Raw genomic sequence first — 20,600 nt, forward strand, 5'->3', positions numbered from 1 at the left:
AACATGCTACCCTCATGAATTAAGAGTTCCATTTGCAGATTCCAGAGTTTGACAGAAATATCTCTGAGTTTGACAAGATACACCTGAAGAATTCTGGAGGTTGCATCAGGCGAAATGTTGTGTAAATAACACTCAAGATAAAAAAAATAGTCTGAAGAATACAGACAATACGAAACAAATAATTACATTTATTTGATATATCATATAATGAATTCTTCAACTTTACGTAATTATGGAAACCTACAAATTTTCATGAATTTGGGAAGTTTTTGATTTCAATATTGAAAATGGAAAAATATTTAAAAAAAAAAATGCATATCCAATCGTTTTTTTAAATAAGATTATTCAAATAATAGAAAAAAAAATTCTTGGCATGAAAATAGTAGGTAATTATTATTGGTTAAACCATGTTAAATAGAATACGGCGTAGTCACGTTTGACATACTGGTTTTTGCCAAATCACCAAAGTTAAGCAACGATGAGCCTGGCCAGTACCAGATGGGTGACCATTTGAGACTTGCAGGTGCTGTATGTGCTCTTCGCTTATCTTGGCATTGTTTCCAGTCGTCCCGGACTTCTCCTTGCCACTGGACTCAAGCAGTGCTGATTCAGGAGAGGTGTGGTTGAGGATTGTGCAACCCTTGCCTCACAATTACATGCGCAGCTGCCCATACAGTGGGTATGCTTTGTCTTTCAGGACTGAACGGAGGCATCGATGTTGAATAGACAATGTTGTTTTACAAGGTGGAAGATAAATAGTTTTTAAAATGTCCAAATCATTTGAAGGAGGTTGTTATTTGCTTCAGTAAAGATGAACTGCTGCACTTTTCAATGTAACATTGTGAACTATGAAAAGTGAATACTTTACAACAATATGAGAAATAAGAAAGACAAAGATTCAAGCTAAAAAAGATAATTTTTAAAAAATTATATCATGAACGTCGCAATAAATCAAGAAAATATTTTTTAAAGAAGCAAGTGATCATTAAAAACATAAAACAAAACAAATAGATAAAAAATGTGTTTAGAGCATAAAACTAAATATATGAAACTAGTAGGACCCGTGTACCGGCATTGCCTGGTGGAAGTACAACACAAAGCCACAACTGATTCGAGAAAGCCACCAATCTCCTGAAAACAAATTAAACTGTTTGTCAGACCTGTAAAATAGTGGAAACTACCGGCTGTGGCCAAAATGAAATCCTCTGGCTTCCACTGGTGTGCATTATCTTGCCAATGGCAGGTAGTGGAAGTCACTGGCTGTCAGTGTAATCATTGGGATTTAGTGTTGGTTTGGGACGATTACTTGCAGGTACTGGTGGGCACTGATTGCCTTTGCATTGGCAGTCATTGGACTACTCCAAACTGAAAGCATCTGTCGGGCATTTTTATGCCTGTTAAGTTTTCACTAAACTTTCATTCACCCAAAACATGGCATATTGCAATTGAAGTTTAAGGGGCTACTGTGACAGGAATCAGATTTTTAGGGGCTATCTGTGGAGAGAAAGCTGGACAGAAAGATGCTTGTTCACATTACATCTAGTTTTTTTTTTTCAAGTTTCTTAGCTTTTTGTTTTTTTGCTGGTAATGAGGCATCCTACTGGATGTCAGACATTCACCCACTACTTTAGCAACTCTGTGATATTTTTTAAGATTCTTCCTTTTTAAGCACAATTGTTTGCATCTCTCTTGCACTTGATTCACTGGGTATATTTTGAAAGTAGTTTTTGAAATTCGTTTTCATGAGCCTGTTGCTCCTATGATAACTGGAATAATGGAAATCTTCCTGATTCTATTTTTTCTGTTCATTTTGAAAAAAAAAAGCCCCCACTATCTAAACTCTTAGGTACCTTTATAATTTATTCTTTTCTTGCTTTTTTTTTTGTTTTATTGTGATTATCCAATCAAAATGCTTTTTATACAAATCTTTATGTTGACTTCCTCTTATGCTTTATCACATTTGTGACTTTTTTTTGTTGTTATATTTTTATATATAATAATTTTCTATCCCATTATAGCCTTGGCATCATTATTATGGTCCTAATATCATTATTAATATTGTTATTATCACTATCTCTATTATTATATAGGTCACTGTGTGTGTTCCTTCCTTAGAGGTTCCGAAACAGCTGAGCCTATCTTTTGAAAATTTCACACAAAGGTAATTTACATTTCTGGCAGTGTTCTTAGATATGTTTCGTAGAGAAATTCATCTGATAAGTATCAAAAATCAAAAAAAAAAAAAAAACCTGATCTTAAAAATAGTCTTTCTTCCTTTATATGAATTTTTACAGGGGAATATTTTACGTTACACTAGTGTAAGCTTAACCGGTGTAATGTAAAATATTCCCCAGTAAAATTCTTTTTTTTAATCTATAAGAGAAGAAAGACCATTTTTAAGATCATCGAGCCCAAATATCAGCTGACATGATATTGTAAACAAACACAGGCATAATTTGATAAACGACATTATTTTTGCGAATTAGTCCACCAGGCAAATTATTACTTGAAATATATAATAATCAATAGAGGATTGATTCTATAAAACTACATACAAATCTGCATAAATTAAATTATCATATTTAAGAGTGTTGTATGACTGGGCAACGCTGGGTGTTCAGCTAGTAATCATTATAAGTAAAAATAAGAAAATAAAAATATTCCTAATCATCTTAGAAACGATTGTACACCAATCATTGTTGATGAATTCTTGAAGCTATAATAATGCTATAAATTTGTTTCAAGTTAGACATATATATATATATACACTCACACACACAAGTATTAGCCTTTTTGAGAGAAATACAAACAAATAAAATACAGAAAACAGCTCACTGCATTTTTTTATTCTTAATCTCTTTTTTCCTCTATATTAAGCTGCAACATTGCAGTTACAAACAAAGGAAAGAAATAGATAAAAATTCTGGTTGGCATTTTTTTCCTTTTTTAACAAGTTTTTATTACCAGTTACTCTCCCGTCTCATCACTTAAAACATTTCTCGCTGCCACATGTCCATCTAGCCTGACTAAGTTTCTCTATCCTCCAACTACATGCCGACCCATTCTTGTCCACGACTTTACACGTCCATTTTCTTTGGCGCACACTTTGCTTCCCCCTAAAGCACGTGGTATCCTTTTTATCCTTTTCTTGTTGTGCCAGTTTCCTAATTTTCATATGAGTGCTTTTTAGCTGCTGCTGCTAATCTCTTTGCAAGCCAACCATCCTTCGCTGCTGCTGCTATTTTCCCATGTGCTCATATACACTATGTTAAAAGACCATGGTCATAAAACCATCAGCAATAGAGAGAGGTTACTAAGCTAATATGGTAATGTATAAAACTTAGGAATATCCTAAGTTAGTTAGATAATACAAAACTACAAAAATATGACCGATACATATTTGTTCACACAATTTTGAGGTAGCACATTCAAGACTGCAGAACACAATGTGAAAAGAGATTACTGGTACACCTCCGAGATAACACAGGTGTAATTATGCGCTGGGTGTAATGTGAATGTATATTGCTACAGGTTTGATCTGTTCAGACACAGCACACAATGATATTTAAGCATTGCAGTGGGGCAAGAACCATGAAATAATCTGTAGGCAACTGTTACATTCGGCGAGTAAATAACAGATCTAATCCAAGATCATATACTCCAAAGGGAACAGGGTTGTGGTAGACAATATGTAGTATATATCTGATGGTATGATGCTGTAGACGCTCAGAAGAATCAGAACACTTTGCAAACTCCAGTGAACATTACGGACCCGTATTCCAAGTGGAGATAAATCATTGACTTGTAAAAGCTAGTCAGCAAATAACCTTCAAGAGGAATTTCGTAGTTTTTTCTTTTTTTTTTTTTACACAGTGATCACCACTTCGGAAGCCACTCAGGGATAAGGGTTATTGCAAGTACATTACGTTAGTGTGGAGATTTGATGAAGTGTTTACTTAAGGGGGCGGTTCATTAGGAATTTGCTAACGTTGGACTTGAAGACATCCAAGTTGTAGTCTGGTGGGAAGCAGGCAGACGGAACAGAGTTCTACAGGCATACAGTTCTAAGAAAGAAGCTTTGTTCATGGAGTCCACGTTTTGATTTAGGCACAGATAAAGAGTGGGGGAAATTTTTCACAGTGGATTCAGCTAGACGGGTGTTTTTCGTGAAAGATTGGCGAGGGGGGGACCAGAGATTGGAGTTCAGATATGCAACATGTAAATCTCTCTATTATAAGACAAGCGGTTGTCAAACCTAGGATTGCTAGATATTACTTGGCCTTTCTTTTTAGGACTAGTGAAAGCACTTATAAAAGTTTTATTTGTCTTACATGGATAACAACTCCACAAAAAGGGGGGGTCTCTATATTTGTAAACAAATGCAATTATTCTTAAAAAAAACAAGCCTTTTAAACAAACGGAAGGATTTCGCATTAGTGGCCGGAGAAAAATGTAACTTAGTTTTGTTATTAATTTTTTTTGTTTTATTTCTCTCAAAACTAAGTGATGCATATGTGATATATAAAACTTGTATACAGTTTAAAAGATTGTTTGCAAATAATTATAATTTAACATTGGCTTTTGTGAAACGGTCCAAAATTTACAGAGGACTTTTTTTTTAAATAAATATAACTGTTTCCTAATTTCAAATACCATTCCTCAACATAAGACAACATTAAGAAAAATAAAAAAAGAATTTGAGTAGTCTTTTATGTTGAACTTATATTTATTTGCTGTGGACATAGCTTAATTTTAAAGATTAGAGATTAAATATTGCTTTTTTTTTTTTTTTACATAGGCGGCACCACTTATCAAGGCCGATAGGCCACTCAAGGATAAGGGTTAAAGAGTGTACAGTAGTCAAAAGAACAATATAGTAATCAATAGTAATGGAAGTTCGGTAAATTTGTTAACTTCAGTGGAACGGCTCATCAGAAACTTGTTCACGTTGGACTTGAAGACAACCATATTATAGACAGCTGGAAAGCAGGAAAACGGAAGACAATTCCACAGGCGTGCAGTTCTAAGAAAGAAGCTTTGATCGTGGAATCTATGTTTAGGTTTTGGCACAGATAAAGAGTGGGGAGAATTATTGATAGTGTTTTCAGCTAGTCGAGTGTTTCTTGTGAAAGTTTGGCAAGGGGGGACCATAGATTGAAGCTCAGTCGAACACTTTATTTTTCATTTTTTTGCTGTATGACAACGATCAAAAAAGATATTCTTAAAACATAAATATGAATTCTGTGAAATATTACATTTGAAAATAACACTCAAGAAAAATAAATTAAATAATTGTGACATCAATCTTAAATTACTGAAATCAATCTTTATATTTGGGTAAGTCTGGGATTTCAAATAGAGAGTAACAAGTGATAGGAACAAGGTTATGATTTATTATTTTATAGATATCTCAGTTTCAAAGCAAATCCAACTCAGCTATCAAAATCAAAAATCCAAGGTATTAAAAGAACATGTTTTGCTAAAAATTTGACAAACAACAAAAACAAAGTTTTTAAATTAATTTATTAAAAATCATTTTTTTTTTTGTATAACTTATGATTTTGTCTTTAATATAACAAGTGCATTGTGTTTGTAACATTCCTTGATGATGCCTGTCATGACTGAAGTGCACCAATGCGCTAAATGTTGCAATCCTCCAAATAGAGGTATGTGGGATAGAAAAAAAAAATATCGGCACTTTAAGGTAACAGAAACTGTTCTCCACTTCAGGATCCAATTTGTTTTATACATGTGTGGACATACAATGCGACTCAGAAGTAACAGGGCAGTCAATATCTTCTCATTGTAAGTTAATGAAACTCTTCCTTGATTGCTTGGACTGATATCAGATCTTTGTTAATAAAAGCAGTTCATGTGAAAATATCTTACTGGAGTCAATTTAATTCGCCTACCTGTTAGGAATTTATAGTTGTGTAGGTGTAGCTATTTCGGATTGAAAATCATCTATTAAGAATAACAGAGACAAATAATCTCGGACAAAATAAACAAAGAAAATGTCTTTATTTTTATAAAAAACATTTTCAAAGAATGAGACATGCCACAAATTTCAATGAAAATTTGATCAAGCAGTAAAAAGAGACATTTTTTTTTTTTCAGGATTCCAAATTAACAGATTTGTGACAAGATCTTTCTAAGACCAGACTGTCTGTACATTTAATAATGTATTACTTAAATATCAATATTTATTATTCAAAGTACAAATATTTTGACTGCCCAGTTACTTCTGGCTCACTGTTTTATATATAAGGTAAATAGAGACAAAATAATGAAAAAAAAAAAAAAATGAAAAAAAAAAAACAAAACAAAAAAAACAAACCTTAAGAATCAGATGCATTTTGTTCTTTTCTAAATTTTAAGCATCAGAATGAGATCTTCATCGTGTAAAACTGAAGTGCCCAATGTCTGCAAAGTCTTCAAAATAGCAAAGGTTTTTGGTGCCATACAAACATAATCTGTACAAAGGAACATGTTATGGGATAAGCTGATCTACCTATTTCAGGAATAAATGAACTTACCCCGAGACTATAAAATAGCTATATCTTCAGCTCCACTGAATAGTGAATTATAGCTATTATGGTCCCCATAATCATGATGTGTACTTCTGTAAAATATTTTTCTTAGTACATGTCTTTAATTATACATGTGTGTTTGTTTTCAATTATTATCGGTCTGCAAGGCTGCAACAGAACAAACTGCGTATAAGAACATACAGCATAATCATGTTGATATACTGGTTCTTGTTAGATCAAAGTTAGGCGATACTGGGTGACCATTTGTAACACGTATGTGGAAGGATGGCAAAAAAAAAAGGGGGGGGGGGTCCTGAAAATGCATTTAATATTTGAGTATAACCTGTTAAAATCCACATGTGTTGACACAACTGACTCCTGGGCAGAAGTAGCAAAACTCTCTGAAAAGAGTATGTAATTCGTTTTGTATAAGAACATTTTTTTGCTTATGCAATCATATTTTCTCATTCTGTCCTTTGAAGTTCTGAAAAGACCAAAATGCCCCTGATTCTTAAAATTATTTAAGGTTAGTCTCTTACCATTATCTCAGCTTTCAGATGTAGCCACTGAAATTATATATGTATATAATTATATATATATATGAGGGAGGGGGGGGGGGAGAGGTTGTTGATAAAAAAATAGCTGGTCCTCTTCTTCAGCAGATATCAATAAATAAGATTAATGGAAGAGAACCAGAGAATTTTCTTTAAATAATTTAACAATTTCCATTCAATGAAAGAAAGTTTCAATTTTGATTCAAAGAGTTGAAAATCATTGTCGTGCTAAAATGATGTGTTAGATCAACATTCAAACTTGCAACAAAAAACACACAAAGAAAAAAAATGGTAGATATTTGCTTTTCATCATGATTCCTCCTCGTTTTCGCTTGACCCGTCATTTGGCAACCAATCAATATCTGAGATTCATGTTTTGTTAGCTATTTTCAAAGCTCCAACATTCGGACCATTTGTCTTTTTGAGAAGACTTCCTTTTAGGTGAGAGAAAAAAAAAGGTTTTCTTTTCACACAATGAAAGTTTTTTTTTTTTTAGCAGAAGATTATGCTGCTTCATTAAAAAAATTTAAAGTTTCCCAAAAATTTCCTCTAGTAGAAATTTTTGAGTTGGAAAGAAAGTTTTAACAATGAGTACAAAAACAATTCTTGCCTTTAAAAAAGAATGAGGTGGGAGTTCAAAACAGCAATAAGTGTGACAAAAAGAAAAAAAAAAGTCATTGGCTAAAAATAAGACAGAAAAATTTAATGAAATACTTCAAATCAAAAAGCTGAAAATGGTAAAATTATCAATTTTTAAAAAATTCCTTTTGCTTTATAAAAACAAGATTGTAAAAAGATTTCTAAAAGACTACACTGCCTTTTCTGGTTTACAGGCTGGAATTAAAGTGTAGAATTAAATAGCTTTTGTAAATAAAACTTATTTTAAACCAATGGAGAAAAAAAAAAGGAATTACTTTGTAACCTGATAGTATTTAAACTGTCAAAGATATAGTTATTTCTGGCTTTTTTTTTAGCAAATCCTCATGTATTAAAAAATTGAAAGTTCTGGAAACTATCTACATCCAATTATTTTATTGGTACTTGTACAGTTTAATGAAGACATTAAAAAAATGAAAATATCAAAAAAGTATTGTTATGGAATGAAGTTCTCCGAAAAATTTTTTTCACTTAATTTCATCAAGTAGTTTTTGATTTACAAAAAAAAAAAAAAAAGTTATAATACCGAGCAAAAGGTTTGATTTTTAGGAAGAAAAGTTAGTATGGGGAGAGAGTGTCAGCGCTTTACATGGAGTTATCTCCCGTGACGTTCCTAAACTTCGAAACAAAAATTAAGAAAAAATCCAAGATGTCTGCCTTCAACATGCGGTCATAAAAACATGTTTTTCCACTGTTAAAAAAAAAAAAAAAAAACTACTCGATCAAATTAAGTGAAATTTTTTTCCGGATATCTTCAGTTCAAAACAGATACCTACAATATAAACTTTTTTTTCTCTCGATATTTTCATTTTTTAACGTCTTGATTAAACTGTACAAGTGCCATTTTATTAAAAACAAAAGACATTAACATAAAATTAAAGTTGTATAACAAGTTGGTATGATTAACAAATTCCTGTTTACAAATGTCTTTTTGTAATTTTGAGTTGAAATGGATGGCTCGTTTCTTTCAATTATTTCTTTAAAATAATTTGAGGATCACATTTTTGATATAGTCACCAGAATGTCAATACATCATAAAAATAATGCATCATCCAAGAATACAAGGCAGACACTTACGTCCTAACAATTTGTAAGGATTAATAATCAACTGCGCACATTAAGTAAATGTTAAATAGTTTAATAATTATAATGCAAACACATGTAATTGTTTACCTGATAGTTGAAATAGATAAATAGAAAACTTTAAAAGTTTAAGCTGTTAAAGGGAAAATATCACCACTATCAATATTCCTTGTTAGCCTAAGTATTATCAGAAAGAAATAGATGTAGTGCAAATTATATTCTAATAACACAGAAAATAAAAAAGGCTAGTTAAAATCAAATATCGATTTGTTAAATGTATTACTATTTTAGATGGAGGAGGGGGGCATACATATTCACTAGAAGAGAGAGAGAGGGGGGAACCAAATTGAAGAGTTAATAATCAAGCGCGCATATCAAGTAAATGTTAAAGCATTTGAAGCAATGAAAATTTAAAAAAAAAAACAACATTAAAACATTTCGAGTGTAAAAGTTTTGATTTTCATCACAAGAGATTTCCCTTCTCAACTTAATATTATTCTTCATATCCAATAAAAGTTTGTTTTTTTATATAAATCCTTATTTCCATCTAACAGACTGAAATGGGTTTCGACATGTTTCAAACAATTTCTTTTACTTAAACCAGATTTTATAAAAAAAAGAAAAAAAAAACACAATAGCAAGTTTCATTGTAAATGAGAAACATCAAAACATATACTCAACTAAAATATATAGTTAGCATCTTTATAAACTAGTCTAGAAATAGGTTAACTAAGGAAGAAAGATAACTCAAATTCATAATTTTCTAATTAAAGGATAGAATTATGAACTTGAGTTATTCTTCTCATTCTTTACTTGATCATAAAGATGGCGATTATATTTTTCTGGTCGAATCTTTATTTTAAAGTTTCATATGTGCAATCTAACTTTTTAATGTTTTATTTTTTTAAACTAAAATATGATTTAAGTAAAAATAATAAATATGTTGTTTAGAAGAAAATGCCGAAATGCATTTGATGCAAAATAATTAGGAAATATCAAGCAAGTTTTGTTTTGCATCGACACTCATTGCAAAATTAAAACTTAATTTCATAAATGAAAAAAAATAAATATAAATTTTTAGGCAAATTTCATTAATTTCTTTTTTTTTTTTTTTTAAAATATAAATGAGATCAGAATTATTGTCATAATAAGATTGGTTGGTTTGGGATGGTTTTGTTGGTCCTTAGCCCATCATCCCAGGCATTATCTTCTCCTTCAGAAAAGGAGAATGGGTTTATTTCCGTTTTTTTTTAATAAACTCCGTGTAATTTCTCAAGTAGTTCATGTGCTTTTTTTTTTTTTTTTTTTTTTTTTTTTTTTTTAAATTAAAAAAATTTTTTTTTTTTTTTTTAGTCAATTGAGAAAACATAAGGGTTATTTATATTAGTACAGTTGGTCAGGATGTTAGGGTCGGTCCATTTGGGGGGGGGGGGATTTTTGTTCAGATTTGTTTGATTGCAAGTTATACTCTGACCGATGAGTCACATCATCTGTTGCCATAAAACTGTTAATTATCATTATTATTAAATGCATCCGGGATACAAGAGCGCATTCTTAGATCGGCAAGCTTTATTACAGTTCCTCAAGCCTACAATAGAGGAGTATGGCTTTGTTCAGTTTCAAGAAATTATTCTCCCAGGCATTACTTCCTCTATCTGGAGAAAAAATTTAATCCACTGCCAGTCGTCTAACGCACCTCCACTGGGGAATGCCATCGGATCACGGCAAATTCTGCAACTATCCAGAGTGCCATGTTTTGGGGCACTCAGGGATTACCTCACATTAAACCGACCCCATGTCACATCAAGTCTTTGCAGGGATTGGGGAAGGGGGTTAAAGGGTAAATAAATACTCCAGAACTCCAAAACAGAAGTGACAGTGCCTCCCTTACTGAAGTTGAAAGGAAAAATATGTAAATAAAAAGAATTCCTTCTTCAATAATAGTTGCTTGTACAGATTAGCCCCAATGGCTGCTGATATTTTCTGAGTAACAAGTTACAACAGTTGAAAGTCGACCACACAAAAATGCAACATGGGTTCCTGAAACGGTAAACGAAAATTCACTTTTTTTTTACTGATTTATTTACATGTTACATCTATTTTTTTAATTTTTTTTTGCGAAATTATAAAAAATAAAATGCAACACTTTACAAAAATAAAACTGTTCGCATGACAAAAAAAAAAAATCCAATAGAATAAAACAAAATAAAAAGCAACAATTTATTTTAAAAAACGGTGCATGTTAAGATAGTCGACAGATCGATTTTTAAAAATGTTTTAAGCAAAAACCAACAGTACTTACTTGTCATGTCGAAAAAATTACAAAAATGCATCAAGTAGAAAATTATTTATAGTTAAGAGTAATTTTTATGAAAAATTCGGAGAAATGGCATTTTCCCTAGATGTGAACACTTTGAAGATTGCGAATACAGGGAGTGACTTCCTTTTTGCTACTTTAATGGCGAAGTTTTGTTTTTATCCGATATTGATAGACTTTTTTTTTTTTTTAAATAAAAGCACAGTAGTAGTTTCTATTCGATGAATTTTCGTAATTTTTGGATATATTACTATTTTCGACATAAGTACTGTTGTTTGGACTTAAAACCACATATTTAAAAAATCGATCTGTCGATTTTATTTTAACAAGCACCCCCCCCCCCTCATCACAAAATAAAAACAAACAAAAAATGCAATAATATAAATATACCAGTAAAAATAAATGCCAATAAATCAAGTCATTTCGTTTCAGGAACCCGGGTCTCATTTTGTGTTGTCGCCTTTCTTTCGGTTGTTCTTACCGGATTTTACCGAGCCAGAATATCGGCAGCCATGGAGGCTGACCTATATAAGCACAAAGATAAAATAATCATTTTTTTTTTTTTCTTTTAACTTTAAAATAGCCGTTTTTCTGAATTAAAAAAAAAAATCACCTCATTTTGACGTTTAGTAAAAAACAAAGCAATTAAGATATTTTTAGAGTTTTTTTTAGAGGGGGGCTATTTTAATAATAATAAAAAAAAAAATCTTGGGATAAAAATTAAAAATATATGGAGAAGGTAAGAGAAAATTATAATTTCAAACCATCTCTAGTTATCTGTGTGATATATATATATATATATATATATATATATATATATATACACACACACACACACTGTTTTTATATAAGCAGTATTGCTACTGAGGGAAGAGGTCTCTAGTTATTAGTAGCTAGCTGACCGAAACATGCTCATGGTGTAGCAATATATTACTGCTCATGTTAAAACAAAGAGTATACCTTGCTCTACTTCGGTATTGGGCACTCTTGTATTAACCTCTGAAAAACAATATATATATTTTTTCCTCGGCTGTTACCATACCGCTAAATTACCCATATCTATTAAAAAAACAAAAACGAAGTACAAGGAAATTTAATTCACCAGAATGCATTTCCTTTTTTTCATAAACAAAATTGTTAATAGTTGAAAAAAAAAAGAATGAATTACTACATTACTCTTTAAAAACTTAAAGGCATTTAAACTATTGAATAGAAAGTTATTTGAAATGTCTTGAAAATTCTTAGCAAATCGTAAAAAGTATATTTTTACATACAATAAGTTTATCAAGATTAAAACATTACCCTAGCAAAATTATTAGTTATAGTTTTATTTGGTTCAATATTAATTTAATGGCGAAAATACCGTAATAATTAAATTTAAATCTCCAAATCGTTGTTTATTTAGAATCCAACCTATATATATATATATATATATATATATATATATATATATATATATATAACTAAAGAAAAATCTTTATGATGTCCGTACCCGTGACGGAACGGAAATGTCATATTCCCAAAATCACGTTCATTTGATACAATAGCATTTTTCTATAGAGAAAATCGGGTATTTATGCAGAAATCGTGTTGAATATTTATGCAGTCAGTACGGTGTTAAAATATTCTTAACATGAGGAGGGTATTTTCTATTTTGTACTTTTACTTAACAATTTAATAATAAAAAAGTTATCGTAAAACTTGAAAATACTATATCAAAAAAATGGCACGATAATTTCTCTGCATAGACAACAAAATTCATTTTTAAACGATTTAAAGCAATTAAATATGAAATTGATAGCATTAAAGCTGATCTCGCAAGTTTGAATTATTGTGGACTTATATATGCATAAATTTTGATTTCCTAGTTTAAAAAAAAAGAAGAAGAAGAAACCTACTTTATCAACTTACGTGGTTTTTGGAATATGACATTTTTGTTCCGTTACGGGTATTAACATGAAAGTTTCCTGTATTTTCGTTAGAGAACTAAATTGTCGAAATATAAGGGATTTCTTGGTTAAAATTTAAGTTTACACGCCAAAGTAGAATATTGAAGTTTATTGGCTAAAATGTTTGAAAATTGTAAACCGTTTAATGTGGAAGGATTATTAATAAAATGTTACCCTTTTACCCCAAACAAGCAACTGCAATTCTTTTTTTTTGTGCGATTACGCAGCAACACCTTAGAAATACCTGGCAAAAAAGATTTTGAAGGGGGTTTCATTAAGTTTAAATACAGAAAAATCTTTATATTGTTTGTACCAGTCATTAGAAAATGATTTTAATTAATCAAGTATTTTTTTTATATAGAAAATATTTTTGGAGCTTGTGCACTTTTGCCACCGCGCTATTTTTAAATAGTCCCCCCCCCTCCGGTTAAATTCAAGCAGGTGGAAGCACAGAATAGTTACAAAACATCCTCCCTTCCCAATGTTAAGAAGGGCTTTCAAAATAATGTTATTTCAGCACGGTGGCAAAAGTGCACAAGTACCATATTTTTTTTTTTAGCCAATGATGCATAGTACTCTGTTGACATTACAAGGTTGATTTTAAAATCTTGGTAATTTGAATAGAGTTCTCGCCCTTTACTAAACATGGCAGATCAAAACACATCATCTCACTTCCTCATATAATTTGATTCTTTAATTAAAAAATAACTTGATCAATTTACGTAATTTCTGGAATAAGAGATTTTCGCTCAATCTTCGGTACTTTTAAAACATTAGGTTGAATTCTGGAATATAACTTTAGAACAGAACGAGTGACCATTTTTATGTATTTTCAATAGTTGGCCAATTTCATCTTTTAGAACTATGGCTTTTTAAAAGATACTAATCAAGATGACGATGTTAAAGGGGGGGGGGCATTTTGAAAATACAAAAAAATGGTTACTCGTTCTGTTTCATTTGGTAAACAACTGGATAATCATTTTACGTTAAATTTGCATAATGAGTTCCCCTTTAAAGTCCAAAATATTTTATTTATAAAAAAGAAATCCAAGTTTTCAAGGGTGTTGACTTATAATCGCATACAAAACCAATCTAATTCCTATATTGTTTTGTGGGGGCACATTTTACCGGTTTTATTTACTATTTGGATAGTCAGAACAGGTCTTCTCTTCCGATTAAACAAATAAAACTAAAATAAATACAGCCAGATAAAAAGGAAAAACCTGATCAACAAGTCTTAAAACTCCTACATAGAAAGAATCTAAGAAAAAATAAATAAAAGTAAAAAATATGTAAATACAATATTTTCCCTTCTCGATTGTCAATATTTTCAATAATTATGTGTGTGTGTGTGTGTGTGTGTGTGATTAAAAAAAAAAAAAACTTTGTAAATATTTCAAATATACATATAAATAAACAGGACTATATTTTGAGTTACTAAACCGGATTAATTAAATAAAACTAGTTTGAAATAAATAATTAAAATTTGTAAATAAATGCAAATAATTTCATTTTTTTTTTTCAGATTAATATTTTAAAAGTCCAAAAGATTTATTTCCCTTTCTTCACAATAAAAATAATAAAATGTGAACATTAATTTTTAACAGAAAAAACAAAAAAAAAAAACATCTAAATAGTTACATTAAAAAAAAAAATAACCTAAAAATTTGTTAGATTAATGGAATTTCTTTGAGGTTGATTCTTATTTTTTTTTCTTCATATACAGATCTAATACTGGCTCAGTAAAATCCGGTAACGACTTACAAGAAGGCGACAAACAAAATGAAACCCGGGTTTCTGAAATAAAGAAAAACAAAAAACCCCGCATACAAATTATAATCGTATACTTGCATTTGATTTTAATTTAAAAACATTGTCTGTATAACTAAAAAATAAACAACACTAGAAAACAATTTACAAAAATAAAAAGCAACAATTTACCAGAAAATAATACATTGCAATTTAGTAACAAAAACAAACAAAAAAATGAAATTTTTTTTTCTTTTGCTTTTAGCATTTAATTTTTTGTGGACGCCTCTTGACTGTTGCAACTCGTTACCGGATTTTACCGAGCCAATATTTGCAGCCATGGGGGTTGATCTGTACAAGCATTGTTTTCTTTTAAATAAGATTTTTTTAAAACAATTTTTTAAAAATAAATAATTCTGTGGTAAAAAGGCACACAATAACAAGGGTCAATAAATAAACATTTGGAAGAGAGGAAAAAGGAACCATGGTTTCTTTCAAACCAAAGAAAAGGAATTTGTGAAGTGAGGGCCGATTGGGGTTTGGTTTTGTTTTCATTCAGAATTGAGCATTATGATTTTTTTTTTTTTTTGTGATGGGGTTAAGGGTTGATTGGTTAATGATTGAAGGTGGGTAACCCAATAATCATTACAATATTAGTTGGGTATGTCCTTTAAACAAAATAGGATGGTGTTAGAAAATGACACACAAAAAATTAAAAAATAACAGGGTATATGTTTTCGGGTTTTAATATTGTGGTCATTTCCGGGCCTTTTTGGGCATAGTGGGTTGAGTTAATTCTGTAATGTTAGCCTGGTCGGTGTTTGAGTTCGTTGTGAATTGCAAAAGTTGCGATCCAGTTAAAGGCATGGGGATTGTGATAATTTGTTGAGTCCCATTGGCCGCTTGTTCAGCCGAATTACCGACCGAGATAGCCGGTTGTTGAAAATTGAATATAGAGCCATCCGATAGAGTGGCCGTAGTCGGGGTGGCATAGACAACACCTTGGGGTGTTTGATACATCACAATCCCGTGGGTAACGCCCCCAGAACCCCCCTGGCTATTGGGCACGGACATGAAACTAACAGAGTTTTGATTATTGTTGGCAGGGGTCGGAGTGGAAGAGGCGGAAGAAGAGGACGTGGAAGGGCTGACCACTTGAATTGTGTCCCCACTTAGAGTTGTAGGGCTCCCCATAGAGCCGTTGCTATTGGCAGGGGCCAAATTGGGGATGGAAACCACTTGAGAATTCGGTAGACGGTACATGGTCTGGGGTGTTGCTTGGCTCAGTTGTTGAGCCCCTTGCTGAATTGGAATCGTGAACTGCGTACCCGGCTGGAGGATCGCAGTTAGATTAGAAGGGACTTGCATGGCGATGTTGTTGTTGTTGGGGTTAACATTATTCGGAGATGGGTTCGAAGCGACAACGTTTTGTTTAGATGATGGAGTGGTCATCGTGGTAGATGACGAGACGGCTGAGGAGACGAGGGACGCCATTTGGGCCGGAGTGAACCCGGTCGAACTGACATAGACGGTCGATGAGGAAGACGATGGGGGATTGTTAATAGAAACAGTCTGACCTGTTGGAGGCCGATTATTATTATTGTTATTATTAGTATTATTATTGTTGTTGTTATTAACTATTTGTTCGCCAGGTATTTGAGACAAAATAGGTTTGATATCCTGTTTGCTTTCATCTTCCACGGAGTAAGTCAGTTCGGTTTCCTCGAAGCCCGTCGGGTTCATCCGTTGTTGATGGGCAGGTCCATCGGCCGAAGAGTCCGGAGAATTTAGACAGGTTTGAATAAGGGCTTTTCCACTTTCACTCGTGATCATGGGTTGAAGTTTACGCGTGGCAAAAGTATAGACATGTCCAGTTTCGCTGGCCACCAACAGCATTACTTGCGTACCCGTCAGGGTGGACAGTTCATAGGCTTTCTTCATTATCCCAGTCTTTCGTTTACTAAACGTCGTGTACCGACGAAGTTTGTTTTCGATAAATTCCATTTTTATTTTCACGCGACCCTTCGTCTTTTTTCCCGGCTTCAGACCCTCAGGGAGCCTTTTTGCCTGTTGTTGAGGGTGACCGCCGACCGCACCCGTTTGTTGCTGCTGATGATGATGGACCTGATTAGATATCATCATCTCTTCGCCAATGTACTCACCTTCCGATTCGGAGTCTGAATTATCCTCGGCCATTTCGTTGTTGGAATGTGTCGCGACAACCATCGACGGGGCCGTTTGCATTTTCATCCTGCTAGCCGGCGCCAGATTACTGAGGATGGCGGCATCACGGCCGACACCCGTCGAAAGGTTCGTTGTCTGTGTGTTGTTACTACTTGATGAGGATGATGAACTCTTCAACGATCCCTGATCCACCAGCATCCCACCACCGCCATTGTTGATACCATCTGAATGGACGTACTGCGACACTGTTATCGTCTCACACTGGTTCGACGTCTGCATTGTCAAAAACCGTAAAGGAAGAATTTACCAAATTGAAAACTCGGTGTTCGCCATAACGGGAAGACTAGGTTAAAGCACTACCAACAAGAGTTCTCCATACGCGGCATGTTAAGAAAAATAGTCCGTATACAAACACGTGTTTATAATAATTTCATAAATCGAAATCCGAATAAATGTCGTATTTTAACGATAGTTTGACAATTTGGGGTTTTTCTTTTCGATTTTATCCGGTTGTTTTCAATTGCTGAAAACGAATGAGTATCGTAGTCGAATGCGCGTAGGAATTATGAAAGGCAGACCGCGTTACCCGTATCAAGTTTGGAAATACGGGGTTCCCATATATGGGCGACACGGCCAAATATGGCGCACGTATGGAATGTCGACACCAGAGACCCGCCCCTGCCTGCCTGCCTTCTTCGTCTTAGCATCTAGTAGTAAAGCCAACCACGAGAAGATATATTACTACTACCACCAATTTTATTACTATTTCTTTGTATACTTTATTATTATTATTCGTATTAGAAGCTTTGTTTCCATTGCTACTGCTGCTGCTATTTTTACGCAGGAAACCAAAGCAACGGACAAAGTAGTAAACGATGACGTTCCGCTTTCATTAAAATACAGAGGCCTTTAAGCGATATAATATTTGTCATCCAGACTTTATTTTCTTTTATGTTGTACTAGTACAAGATCATTAGGCGTTATCCGGGTTCATAGATAACAAATTAAAAAAAAAAAAAAAAATTATGCAGAATACGGACTGTGTTATCGTTTTTCTTTTTTTTTTTTAGATAGGATTTTTAAGTTAAATTCAATTTTTTCGGCGTCGTTTGTTTATTAAATTGTTAGGTGAAAGTACGGAATAGTAATAAAAAAACTCACACCATTATTATTTCAGCACGGTTCGTATTCTGCATAAACACACGCACGCACACACACATACACTGTAAGATTTTTCTTTTAAATTCTCTCTATCCCATACCCCTCACTCCCTACTTCTCCTCCGATTACCCCCCCCCCTCTGTCTTCCTCGCAAGCCGTCTAATGTAAGAAAGAAACGGAAAACTTACTGCCTATTTGACTTAGTTTAAGTGTTGTTTATAAAACAACTACTAGTAGATAAAAAAAAAAAAAAACAATTACCCCCACCAACCCCTACGGCCCTACACTAATAATTTGATTTCTGGTGATCCCAGAGTTTTTTTTTTTTTTTTTGTACTTGCAGAACGATCCATGCTATTAATAAAATAGGCTTTTTCAGGTTAAATTCAATCTTTACGGTATCTTTTGTTAATTAAATTGTTAGGTGAAAGTACAGAATAGTTACAAAACGCCCTCTCCTCCCCATTTTTAGTATGGGTTTCTAAATAATGTTATTATTTCAGTCAGCACGATCCGTATTCTGCTCAAGTACGTACCTTATTTTTGCCATAACCAGGTCGAGATCGCACCGAATTTACTTATGTAAGATTTGTAAGTGTATCGTGCGTAGTTTCTGACTTTTAGCTTAACACATAATCACGAACTTCTTTTATGTAACAGATGAATGGTTATATTGTCAAGGATTACTTTTATTGTTTGTTGAAAGTGGCAGAGAACTATTGTTTGATAAGTCAATAAAGAAAATCATGAGAACATATTTTTGTTTTTAATTTATAAATTTTGTTTCTAAATGTATCTGTTTAGTACTTTAGGTTTATGCATTTTTTAAACTTTTTTTTAGCACAAAATGGACGATTAATCGTCCATTTTGTGCTAAAAAGGCAATAAAATGTATAAAACTGGAAATAGTTGTAGCGTATATTAAAAACTGTCTTAAAGTTATTAATGTTTATAAGTTATAATTTATTATAGAGTAAAAAAACAAAACAAAATGAAAATAAACGAACCCAATCCTTCTCCTGCTTCTCTTCCTCTTTTAAATAAATGATTCGTTCTAAACAGAATTCGTGGTTTTGTTATAACTTTTTTGACCTGCGACAATTGCTTACAAATCAAAAATTAAATAAAATCTTAGTTTCACACGATTGATGGCATTTGTTGAATGGGTTTAATTTTCGATTTTTGAGCGATTATCGAGCATCCAAAAAAAGCTATAACAAACCCGTCATTTTTTTCTCGTTCTAACTCAACAGATTTTATACTACTTTTGTTTGAAATTAAATAAACACTTTTAAATAAGTTAAAACACACACACACACACACACACACACACACACACACACACACACACACACACACACACAAAATCTTATCCGAGTAGGTAGAAGAGTAAATTATCTTACCTTAAGTAACATTTATTTGGTGCGTGATATATATATATATATATATATATATATATATATATATATATATATATATATATTCACCCTTTTTTGTTGTTGGCCATTGTAAAAAATGCCCTAAATTTTAAAATAAAAAATTTGAGGAAAATAACATTTTGTTTTAAAAATAGGTCTCCATGGAAATCACAGTATTTGATATTTTTTACCTGGAATTGAATGAGGATCAACGAATGCTCCACACCCTACATTTATTGTCATCAAAATCATTGAAATTGCCCATTTTACAATTAAATCAGTTGATTTCCTGCTCTAGTTGAGGACCCACTGTGGTGCACCTCGAAGAAAAAGTCACATGCCTATAAGACATTGTACTATTGCGATTAATTTCATAAAATCATTTTTATATAATGACTTGAATTAAAGTTTAAACTGCAAAAGTCAAGTATCATGGCTCCATTGTGTCCTAAAAAGAAACATTCATTTCGAAGGTACCCGTGTTTTATCAAAGAACCTACTGTTGATTTTATACGCTGGTCCCTTTTGCGTGTGTGTTGATAAAACTTCTCAAATGCACTTGTGGTGGTAGGCTTTATAAGGTGTTAATTTTGTTCCAAATCAAATTGTTTCTTTTTTAATCGGATTTTTCAATTACTGATTATCGATACTTATCAAAGTCATTCCGATACAAAACCTATCTAAAAGCACTCCCAGACACATAAAGTATACTTGTGTGAAATTTCACAAAAATCAGCCTTGTCGTTTCGGGGTCCATAGAAAATGAACTCACACACACTGAGAGAGAAAGTGCCTTTTATATATAAGTAGTATATTTGTATAAGATTCACTCCTAAACTAATTAACTGATCATTATGTATGTTAGAACACAACTGGTAGACATAAGGATGGGTAATGTAGACTATATTTACTTTTATGCAAAGAGGTGGAAGGCCTTTGTGATAATTCACATACTTTTGATTTTGTAAAATTTTGACAATAGGTATTAAGCATCAATT

At 32.4% G+C, this 20,600-nt stretch overlaps 1 protein-coding gene across 1 annotated transcript; it reads right to left on the reverse strand.

The window, feature by feature from the left end:
* Positions 1-5,504: 5,504 nt before the first annotated feature.
* Positions 5,505-17,757, reverse strand: LOC145292120 (uncharacterized). The gene has a single exon (XM_080138225.1). The coding sequence runs from the start codon at positions 17,300-17,302 to the stop codon at positions 15,596-15,598; it is 1,707 nt and encodes a 568-aa protein (XP_079994351.1). The 5' UTR covers positions 17,303-17,757; the 3' UTR covers positions 5,505-15,595.
* Positions 17,758-20,600: the final 2,843 nt, after the last annotated feature.

The sequence above is a fragment of the Euprymna scolopes genome, chromosome 13, assembly GCF_053919585.1.
Source record: "Euprymna scolopes isolate OS-2025 chromosome 13, ASM5391958v1, whole genome shotgun sequence".
In the NCBI taxonomy this organism is placed as follows: Eukaryota; Metazoa; Mollusca; class Cephalopoda; order Sepiida; family Sepiolidae; genus Euprymna; species Euprymna scolopes.